The 12094-nt window shown below is 40.4% G+C and overlaps 1 protein-coding gene across 1 annotated transcript in view; it reads right to left on the bottom strand.

Annotated features, from left to right (window-relative positions):
• Positions 1-12094, bottom strand: part of ITPR3 (inositol 1,4,5-trisphosphate receptor type 3) — a 373063-nt gene that overhangs the window by 84898 nt on the left and 276071 nt on the right. The window contains exons 46-48 of the mRNA XM_073666508.1: positions 11374-11457; positions 7851-7964; positions 2016-2208 (exon numbers count right to left, since the gene is read on the bottom strand). Coding sequence (XP_073522609.1) covers positions 2016-2208; positions 7851-7964; positions 11374-11457 — 391 coding nt within the window. The remainder of the gene's footprint in view (positions 1-2015; positions 2209-7850; positions 7965-11373; positions 11458-12094) is intronic.

Raw genomic sequence — 12094 nt, 5'->3', positions numbered from 1 at the left:
ACAAAAAAGTGTGAAACAACTGAAAATATGTCTTATATTCTAGGTTCTTCAAAGTAGCCACCTTTTGCTTTGATGACTGCTTTGCACACTCTTGGCATTCTCTTGATGAGCTTCAAGAGGTAGTCACCGGAAATGGTCTTCCAACAATCTTGAAGGAGTTCCCAGAAATGCTTAGTAGCACTTGTTGGCCCTTTTGCCACTCTGCGGTCCAGCGCACCCCAAATCATCTCGATTGGGTTCAGGTCTGGTGTATGTGGAGGCCAGGTCACCTGGAGCAGCACCCCATCACTCTCCTTCTTGGTCAAATAGCCCTTACACAGCCTGGAGGTGTCCTGTTGAAAAATAAATGATGGTCCAACTAAACGCAAACCTGATGGAATAGCATGCCGCTGCAAGATGCTGTGGTAGCCATGCTGGTTCAGTATGCCTTCAATTTTTAATAAATCCCCAACAGTGTCACCAGCAAAGCACCCCCACACCATCACACCTCCTCCTCCATGCTTCACGGTGGGAACCAGGCATGTAGAGTCCATCCGTTCACCTTTTCTGCGTCACACAAAGACACGGTGGTTGGAACCAAAGATCTAAAATTTGGACTCATCAGATAAAAGCACAGATTTCCACTGGTCTAATGTCCATTCCTTGTGTTCTTTAGCCCAAACAAGTCTCTTCTGCTTGTTGCCTGTCCTTAGCAGTGGTTTCCTAGCAGCTATTTTACCATGAAGGCCTGCTGCACAAAGTCTCCTCTTAACAGTTGTTGTAGAGATGTGTCTGCTGCTAGAACTCTGTGTGGCATTGACCTGGTCTCTAATCTGAGCTGCTGTTAACCTGTGATTTCTGAGGCTGGTGACTCGGATAAACTTATCCTCAGAAGCAGAGGTGACTCTTGGTCTTCCTTTCCTGGGGCGGTCCTTATGTGAGCCAGTTTCTCTGTAGTGCTTGATGGTTTTTGCAACTGCACTTGGGGACACTTTCAAAGTTTGCCCAATTTTTCGGACTGACTGACCTTCATTTCTTAAAGTAATGATGGCCACTCGTTTTTCTTTACTTAGCTGCTTTTTTCTTACCATAATACAAATTGTAACAGTCTATTCAGTAGGACTATCAGCTGTGTATCCACTGGACTTCTGCACAACACAACTGATGGTCCCAACCCCATTTATAAGGCAAGAAATCCCCACTTATTAAACCTGACAGGGCACACCTGTGAAGTGAAAACCATTTCCGGTGACTACCTCTTGAAGCTCATCAAGAGAATGCCAAGAGTGTGCAAAGCAGTCATCAAAGCAAAAGGTGGCTACTTTGAAGAACCTAGAATATAATATATATATAATATATATTTAGTTGTTTCACACTTTTTTGTTAAGTATATAATTCCACATGTGTTAATTCATAGTTTTGATGCCTTCAGTGTGAATGTACAATTTTCATAGTCATGAAAATACAGAAAAATCTTTAAATGAGGTGTGTCCAAACTTTTGGTCTGTACTGTATATATCTATATTTCATTTATTTATATCCAGTATATTCATTTATATATTTATTCATATATTTTATTCACTCATTTCTACCAATTAGTCCTGTGATTGTTGCATGTGCTAGCCCATCACAGGCATTTGTATGTTTCTAGCACGGTAGTCTATATCCAAAATATTGCAAAATAAAAAGCTTTTTTTTTCAAACCTACATTCTAAAAATTGCATTATTTTGGCATGTTTTGTCATTTATTAGTACCAGAATATGTGAAAATTGGCTCAGACGGACTTTTAATGGTTTTTGTATTTAGCCCAAAAAATGCTGCTGACTTTGCTTTTAGAACTGCTCCAACTAAAGGATAGTGGTAATGCCAGCACGGTGTGTACAAATGTCAGTTGGCCTATTATCATCTGTTTTTATAGAAAACGACATCTTGAGACGTATGCATGTGGTTTTAGGACTATAACAAGTGCTGAAACCACCCAACTGCTCATTTCCTATGACAATCTATATTAAAAGCTTATCTGAGGAAGCCATACTTCGTAGTTTCTTCTGCCACTCCATCTCATTATGAAGGAAAGATGACTGGTCAAAGAAGTCGCTAACTTTGCTGCTCTGCTCATCCTGCTCTGTGGTAGTGAATACTCGGTGTTTTGTCTCTTCTGTGAGGAACTTGCAGATATTTGGAACAGGAAACACAATTTGTTCCATGCTTCGGTCTGAACGTACAATCTGTCGACAACAAACACACATAATTCATGAGGCACCACGCAAAAGTATTCTTGCAATGCGGAAAATAAAAGTGTACGCTAATGGAGTGAAGCATATAGCCGCCTGAGGCAAAACTGAAGCTGCATCTTTCTCAAGATTTATACAATCTATTACTTTCACTTTTTACACTGCTGAAACTTTCTTCATAACAAAATGTATTGTGGAAAATTATATCTGACAACAGGAAAGCAAAATACATTGATAAAGTTATATTTACTATTTCATTTACACCAGATTCTAATCATAAACTGCATAAGAATTTTTTGCAGTACTTTAAAAATTGAAGTGCGCCTAAATTAGTGCCTAAATTCGACAAGCTCGACACTTATGCTTTGTTTCTGCTTGATAGTGGCCACGGCTAGCCTGTGTCTACGTTTTTGACACATTTATTACATAGAAAATAAGAATTGGTCTCAAAAAACATTGGTGCAAAGAAAACCAAGATAGAATTGGTGTAAAATGTTTCTCCAAAATGTATCTTAAGCTTTTTGTAATATTTATGCTTGCTAAATATGGAAATGTTATTTGTTTTTCTTTTCATAAAGCTTTAGAAATGTTTAAATGGGGACTGAATTTTCAACAAACTTTGCAGAAATAGGTGACTGTAACAAACTTTAATATATACAGTATCTTCAGAGATATCTGCTTTCTTCCACATTAATCAGCCACTTATTTCTCTCCTCCGCCTCCTAAACTCGCTATCCATTAAGAAAAGACCAGCTCAAATCAAATCTTGCTCAAGATAGGCAGACGGCCAGCATCCTGTGATGTCATGTGGACCAGCCCATTGTATGCGATGGAGAGGGAAGGGGGAGGAGAGGGAAGCAGGGTGAGGAAAAAAGCAAATATGGGCTATGTGCGCACGTTTAGGATTTGAAGCAGAAATTTCCTGAGCATTTCTGCATCTCCTTGGCAGGAAAAACGCGGCTGAAAAAACGTGCAGTTTTGTCGCGATTTTGACATGTTTTTGCTGCGTTTTTTGAAGCGTTTTTGTACATCAATGAAGGCTTTTGGAGCTAAATAAAGTTATTTGGTGGGACATTGCTTAAACCCCTGGATTACCGTTAGAACTGGGGTGAGTATATTGGTAAATTTAAATGATTAAAGAATGTGTATGTTGTATTTCAAATAAAGTGTTTGCTCTGTGTCTATGTGTTTATTTAACTCTTTACTTTACTTAGGTATGGTGATGAAAGGGTCTGATTGACACCTTGTCATCACCAAACAAAAGAGCTAGGTGTCAGCTAATCCCATTCACCCAATCTTCATTAGCATTTCCCTTTATGTAATGTCTGGGGCAGCTGTGAGCAGCTACTTTTAGCCTAGGAAGGTGCCATTAAAATGATCCCTGGCCATTATTAACAGCTCACAGCTGTTTCATTAGCCGCTACGTCCCCAGGAGCAGAACTCAGCAGCGCTTTGGACGCAGTGTATTTTTGCTGCATCCAAAATGCTGTGTTCTAATGCCGCACTTTTGTTGTCTGTAAATGTGAATACACCGCATATAATGACACGTCAATCGGTCAAAATCTGCAGCGGAGACTAGCATGTCCGCTACAGAAATTGACATGCTGCTGGTGAGTTTGGGTACGTGGCCACGGTCAGGAGCCGCTGCAGGTTTGACACTGCTTGCTTATGCAGCGTCAAATCCACAGCGTCCAGATGTTACAGCATATTGGATGGGATCTCTAGAAATCCCATGTCCACTATGCGTGCATCAGAGGCTGAGGATCACCCGCGGACACTGACATGCGGCGTGTCTTTCAGGACCGCAGCATGTCAAATTGTCTTGCGGAGTCGCTAGTCTCTGCTACAGAAATTGACATGCTGCAGGTGAGTTTGGGTACGTAGCCATGATCAGGAGCCGCTGCAAGTTTGACGCTGCGTGTTTATACAGTGTCAAACCTGCAGTGTCCAGATGTTAAAGCATATTGGATGGCATCTCAAGAAATCCCATGTCCACTATGCGTGCATCAGAGACTGCAAATCACCCGTGGACACTGACATGTGGCGCGTCTTTCAGGACCACAGCATGTCAAATTCTCTTGTGGAGTTGCTAGTCTCCGCAACATAAATTTGACCACTAGAATGTATTGAATGCGGTAAATATGCATGGTTCAGTGAACACATGTGGATTTACCTGCGTTCAATGGAATGCAACATTTTAGACGCAGGAAAAAATATGCGTCCAAAGTGCTGCTACGTCCGGATCATGGGCACAGAGCCTAAAATTAAAAAAAAAAAAAGTTGCGGGCTCCTGCATCATTTTTATAACCAGCAGAGGGAAAGCCGACCACTGGGGGGCTGATATTAGTAGCCGGGGAAGGGGCCAAAAGCCAACAATGTTCACTGGCTATTAATATCATCCCACAGCTGTTTGATTAGCCTTTACTGGCTAGATTACAGGGGGACCCCATAAAAAATTGACGTGGGGTCCCCCTATAAAATCTAACCGGAAAAGGCTAAACTTACAGTGGTGGGCAGATATTAATAGCCAGGGAAGGGGCCATGAATACTAGCCCCCTCCGTGGCTATTAATATCACCCCTCAGCAGTCCCAGAAATGGCGCATCCATAAAATGCACCAAATCTGGCGCTTAGCCTCCGCTCTTCCCACTGCCCTGTAGCGATGGCAAGTGGGGTAATGGGGTTGGTTATAGGGGCCCACCATTACTAACCTGGGCTTCACGTCAGCCGCCAATACAAGGCTGACGTGAAGCGCAGGTTAGTAATGGAGGGCGCCTATAAGACGCCCCTATTACTAACTGAGTAGTAAAGTTATCCCAGCCTTTTCAATAAAAGACACGGCCAGAATAAAGTATTTTAATGAAAAGCACATGATTTCACTTTTTTTTTTATTGTACTCTGTCCACGAAGTCTTCAATCTTCTGAAAAAAAAGTAAAAAAACAAAACAACCATATCCCTCACCTGTCCGCCGTCGCGACGCAGTCCACGATTACTGCTAACGATTGTCCCTTGAAGATCCATGTCACTTCTACAGCAGTGACATCAGCAATCACTGATGTCACTGCTGTAGAAGACAGCAATGTACACTGACAGGGGTGTAAAATCACTCCCGTCAGTGTACATGCTGCTGCAGGAGGTCACTGGGGTTCATCAGCTGAAGATCAGCTGATCAGCCCCGGTGAGCTCACCACCATGGTGATCGCTCACGTGACTGCAGGCCCTGGCAGCGCAGTGTACTGATGTGCAGGGGGGGGGGGCGGAATTATAATTCACACATGAGGTGGGATTTCTTTCCATCCCCGGGCCTGCAAGCGTCAGAAACTTGAAAGAATAAAAAGACATTTCACTGCAACAAGTCCTCTAATATGGGCCATACAGGTAAGTAGAGATTCACATTTCTGTCACCTGTATGCCCATAGTAGAGGTCAGATAAGTGCCAGGGGGTGACAGATTCCCTTAAGGGAAATGTCGATGTATTAAATTCCATTAAGAGGCAAGTTCACATTAACTGAAATAGTCTCCTGTCACTTCACCTTACTGTATTATGCTCTCTCTCTCAGCCGCTCATTTAATTGGCCTACACTGTGTTCCAAATTATTATGCAAATAATATTTTCTCAGATTTTCCCAAATTACCTATATGAATTGCAGTCATTGTAATTTTCCAGTCAAATAACTATTAGAGTACAATTGAAAGGTTTTTGTACAAACTGCCTATGATAACAGTATATTTTTAAAAAAATAAAAAACTCAAACTGCACTCAAAATGCAGGTTCCAAATTATTATGCACAGCAGAGTTTTCAACCTTTTCATTTTAATAAAGAACAAAAAAATGGTCATTTTTGAAATTATAAGCATTAGCAGGTTATTACAAACTGAAATCAAACAGTTTTCAACTCAAAACTTTATTCTAGGTGATATTACATTTGCACATAGGACCCCTTGTTTGAAAGGAGCTTCTGAACTCTCTCATCCATTGAATTTGTCAGGTTTTGGATGGTTTCTGCTTCAATTGTTTTGCATGAGGACAGAATACCCTCCCAGAGCTGTTGCTTAGATGTGAACTGCCTCCCGCCATCATAGACGCTCCTTGTGATGATGCTCCAGAGGTTCTCAATGGGGTTGAGGTCAGGGGAGCATGGGGGCCAGACCATAAGTTTGTCCCCTTTTATGCCCATAGCAGCGAGAGATGCAGATGTGTTATGTGCAGCATGAGACGGGGCATTATCATGCATGAAATGATCTCGATGGTCCAGATGGATGGAGTGGAGGATGGCTGGTTGATGGACACCCCATGCAAACACGGCTATGGCGCTAACAAGGAGGAGGTGGAGTAATGTTTTGGGCTGGAATCATGGGGAGAGAGATTGTCGGCCCTTTTAGGATCCCTGAAGGGGTAAAGATGAACTCCATAATGTATGTTGAGCTTCTCAAACAGCACTTCCTTCCATGGTTCAAGAAGAAGAACCGTGCATTCCGCAGCAAGATCATTTTCATGCATGATAATGCCCCGTCTCATGCTGCACATAGCACATCTGCATCTCTGGCTGCTATGGGCATAAAAGGGGACAAACTTATGGTGTGGCCCCCATGCTCCCCTGACCTCAACCCCATTGAGAACCTCTGGAGCATCATCAAAGGGAGTGTCTATGATGGCGGGAGGCAGTTCACATCTAAACAACAGCTCTGGGAGGGTATTCTGTCCTCATGCAAAACAATTGAAGCAGAAACCATCCAAAACCTGACAAATTCAATGGACGAGAGAGTTCAGAAGCTCCTTTCGAACAAGGGGTCCTATGTGCAAATGTAACATCACCTAGAATAAAGTTTTGAGTTGAAAACTGTTAGATTTCAGTTTGTAATAACCTGCTAATGCTTATGATTTCAAAAATGACCATTTTTTTGTTCTTTATTAAAATGAAAAGGTTGAAAACTCTGCTGTGCATAATAATTTGGAACGTGCAGTTTGAGTGTTATTTTTTAAAAAATATACTGTTATCATAGGCAGTTTGTACAAACACCTTTCAATTGTACTCTAATAGTTATTTGACTGGAAAATTACAATGACTGCAATTCATATAGGTAATTTGGGAAAATCTGAGAAAGTATTATTTGCATAATAATTTGGAACACAGTGTATTTGTAAAATGAGGCAAAATTCTGGTGACCATTTGTGGGACAAACTTAGATCACCAAATTTATGAAAGTATCTCATGCTGTTGATAAATATGGTGGTGCATTTTTAGACTGTCTAATCTGTTTTCATTATCTAAAAATTGATCAGCTTTCGTAATTCTTCTTCATTGTGTTTATACGATTTCAAACCAACTTCCGGGCCATAATTGATATTCGGCCCTATTCAACCGTGTTTCATGTACATGTTCTATCTGTGTTTTCATGGCTAGAACACATTCCCATGGTATTCTATGGCTGCATTAAAAAAATAGACGCTTGTCTAAAGTTTGTTCCGATTTGTGGACTAATCTCACAGACATCTATGAATGGGTCTGAGATGTAATAGACAGCATGCCATCGGTGTCACATCCATCTACTGTATGATAAAATTCGGACATGTGAATGGGGCCTTATCATAGATAACTGTCTCACATCTGGGTATTACGGAGTAACATTCTTACCTCAATCTGTGCAGTATGTTTGGCATAGTATACCAGAGGGTCTTCTTTTTCTTCCTCTACTGGGGCAGTTTTTGACTTCAACATTTGTGTCAATTGCTTATTATTTAGGCTGAGCTGTAAATGAAATAGCCAAAATTAAGTCCCTCTTAAATCAATACACAGGTCAGAAACTACTGGTTAGTGTAAACCCACTACATTCCTTGCATTTTTTATTACATAGCTATTTGTAAGAAAAAACTCTTCAGGGAGACATAGAAATGTTCTTCCAGACTGCAGAGTTCCTGGAAATCATAAAAACATACAGTCACCATTAATGAATAGTACCATGTACACTATGGGCTAGTGTATGTAACATGAGTAGCTCAATAATAAGGTTTTGTCTGCATTTGTACTACATACGTATCAAATGTAAAATCCCTGATAAGGTGTTCCAGACCTGCTGTATACTAAGCATTTTGAGCCCCTTTTCCTTTGATTTTACAAAGACACTTTGTAATTTATGCTATTTAAAAATATCTTTGACGAGAGACTCTAAGGCTATGCTCAGTAAAGAACCAACATCAAAAAAGCAGGTTTTGCTGAGTTTTTGCAGCATTTTTTTACTGCGCTTTTGTCAGTGTTCATTTGTCTCTTGTGCATGCTGATAAAGTTTAGTATAGAAAAAAAATGACCTGATTCAACTTCAGCAGGTTTTGGCACCAAAAACGCAGCAAAACCTGATACCTGCGTTTTGCGCAGTGTTTTTGCACTACCCATTGCTTTCTATGGGTGAAAAAAGCTGCAAAAACGTTGCAAGAAGTGACATGCTGCAGTTTGCAAAAACGCAGCTCTTTGACAAAACAGTCAGGAAAAGAAACAATATGTGTGCATGAGATTTCTGAACTCTCAGACTTCGCTGGTACTGTAAAACGCAGCAGAAAATTTGCATAAAAAAATGCTGTAAAAATGCAACGTGTGATCATAGCCTAATTCACCAATAGAGTCTCTAAAAAAGAATTGGAACCCACTGTAACAGGTACTAAATGTCATTGTGGATAATATTCAAATTAAGGGGACAAGTGAAAAATGTATGATCAGTAGCACTCCCACAGATACCAAGAACATGGGCTCTGTGTCTCTAGAGTTAATGGAGTGCTAATTTACATGTATGACCACTGAATTCACTTCTATGGGTCTATGGGAATGGTACTGCATATACATGCATGACCACAGCTCCCGTAGACAGTGAACAAAGTGTTGGCCACACAAGCGAATAACCTTTCCATTTACACAGAAAACATGCGGCCTCTATTTTCAGGTTCAGTTGGAGTCCAAAAGTTGGATCTCCATTGATCATACATTTATCTCGTGAATACATGTATTAAAAATAAGTATACAAATGAAACTTAGGTTAGTTGGTGTTGTCGTACAAAGCAAGGACAGACAAACTAAAAAAAAAAATCTCCTGCGCCTTTTTATTATGTTTTTCTGAGTGATAAGTGTACTTCAGGAGTTTCAGAGTTAATTGCACCAGCACAGTAAAATTTAATGTTCAAGGTTTGTAAATGAATCTGAATTATTGATGCTAATTTCCCTTTACAAACAGACAAAAACATTTTAAACCTATTTTAAACAGTTAATATCTTAATGTGGGCAAGTTTCATTAATTGTTGTTCTTAGCTGTGCTATTCATTGTCTAGTTTGTGGTTGTTTCTGCTCATAAAAACGACTGCAAACATTTAAAGGGGTTGTCCAACCCTGATGAAATTTTTGGCAAGCCCTGAAGCTTGCCAATTCTAGAGCTCCAAATTGTATACACCGATAGGATTCGGCTTGCTGGTTCCAGCAGTCGTCACATGGTCACAAGTAAGCAATCTGCATGGTTGCAGTCACAAGCTGACTAAATTCTTAGCCGCCTCTCTCAATATTCCATTTGGACAAGTAGATGAGAATTTAGTAGCATTAGTTGCAGTAACCTGCCAACTAGAGTCTCAAATGCAGGCTGTAAACTCAGTCATGTGCCAACCAGAGTCTCAGAAGATTCTCCTGAGGTTCTATTCGAAGAAGTGGCTGACTCTCTACATGCTGGCTAGAGTCAACAACAAAGAATGAGGACACAACAAAATAAATGATGGGATCGATAACCACACACAAATGAAACAACAAAGAAATAAGTGTGTATGTAGTAGTCAGGATCACCAAATATAAAAAAATGATTTTTGTTAATGATAGACAAACAGAATAGATAAAAACAATTAAAAAACCTTACGGCGAAAAAATATACACTAAATTCCGTGTGAGGACTAGCAGAGTCTCAGCGGCTTCTCTTAATAGAACACTGAGAGAAGCTGTTAACTCTCTAGTCACATAGTTGTCGTCATGTGCCGACTAGTATTAGCAGCTTTTCTCAATAACATAGTTGTCATTGTGTGCCGACCACAGTCTTAGCTGCTTTTCTCAATAACATAGTTGTCGTCATATGACGACCAGAGTCTTAGCTGCTTTTCTCAATAACATAGTTGTCATCATGTGCCGACCAGAGTCTTAGCTGCTTTTCTCAATAACATAGTTGTCATCATGTGCCGACCAGAGTCTTAGCTGCTTTTCTCAATAACATAGTTGTCGTCATGTGCCGACCAGAGTCTTAGCTGCTTTTCTCAATAACATAGTTGTCGTCATGTGCCGACCAGAGTCTTAGCTGCTTTTCTCAATAACATAGTTGTCGTCATGTGCCGACCAAAGTCTTAGCTGCTTTTCTCAATAACATAGTTGTCGTCATGTGCCGACCAGAGTCTTAGCTGCTTTTCTCAATAACATAGTTGTCGTTATGTGCCGACCAGAGTCTTAGCTGCTTTTCTCAATAACATAGTTGTCGTTATGTGCCGACTAGAGTCTTAGCTGCTTTTCTCAATAACATAGTTGTCGTCAAGTGCCGACCAGAGTCTTAGCTGCTTTTCTCAATAACATAGTTGTCGTCATGTGCCGACTAGAGTCTTAGCTGCTTTTCTCAATAACATAGTTGTCGTCAAGTGCCGACCAGAGTCTTAGCTGCTTTTCTCAATAACATAGTTGTCGTCATGTGCCGACCAGAGTCTTAGCTGCTTTTCTCAATAACATAGTTGTCGTCATGTGCCGACCAGAGTCTTAGCTGCTTTTCTCAATAGATCACTGAGAGAACTGCTGACTCTCTAGTCACATAGTTGTCGTCATGAGCCTGAAAAGTCTGGAGCTGATAAATATTAGCTATTTGGTCTGCCTTACACTTGGACTGCCTCACAATTTAACTCAATATGTTGATTGAATGTATTATATTTAACACTCAGATCTGCCAACAGAATTGTGTCTACTGAACATCACTGTCGGGTGTTATAACAAGATGTGCTTAGAGATGAACAGCTAGATAAAAGTATCTGTGAAATAGCGGTGAGGAAGGCCAGTTGATGAAAATGTGAAGACATTCTCAGGGTAAAGCTCCTAATAATTGGTGGATGGTTACTCATGTTTAATTTAATATGACATGACAGACAAGTAGAGCGAATATTACCATAGTAGAGATACTCTCCTCTTCCTCTTGTATCCTATGGATAGGCTTCATAAGATGCTGTAGATGCCTGTTGTGACGTGCCAGCTGCAAGAAAATATGAAAGACACAACATTTCATAATATTCTCTTCATAAAGAAAAACGGTGCAGTATTGGGGGTGCCTCAGTTTTAGGGCTCATGCAGTATGAATGGTCCCAGAATAATAAAAAAAAACGCTTTCTATGAAACTTGAAGCAATTCCAAGTGCGATATTATTGCTCCCTACAAGGAATATGTGTAATTCCGCTGTATGCACAAGCCCTTAGGTTACGTTCCCACTGTGAGTTTTTGTTTTGTATTTTCACTGCGGAAAAAATGCAGAATCTTACAGGTCGAGCGAGGTGGATGGGATTTATAGAAATTTCATGCAGACTGAGCTTTTTTTATGCGGCGTAAACTGACATGTGATGCATATCTGAGATCCACAACATGCCGATTTTCCCTGTAGAATTGTATTAGATGTGGAATGTCCGCAGGTAAAAAGCGCATGTAATCCACACATGACTGTATCAAAAACAAATCAGCTTTATTTAAAGCATGACCTACCAAAAAGAGACAGAAACCGCAGCATCAAAAATGCGATAAGAATGGATGTACAAAAAAACGAATTTTCCAGATAAGTGCAGAAATACTGCAGAAAATCTGCAACATCAAAAACTCACCAGATACTTGTGGGAATGTAG

Source organism: Phyllobates terribilis, unplaced genomic scaffold (assembly GCF_046119375.1).
Source record: "Phyllobates terribilis strain yellow unplaced genomic scaffold, ASM4611937v1 Scaffold_2__4_contigs__length_985480577, whole genome shotgun sequence".
NCBI classification, from domain to species: Eukaryota; Metazoa; Chordata; class Amphibia; order Anura; family Dendrobatidae; genus Phyllobates; species Phyllobates terribilis.
This window is presented reverse-complemented; position numbering and strand designations above follow the sequence as displayed.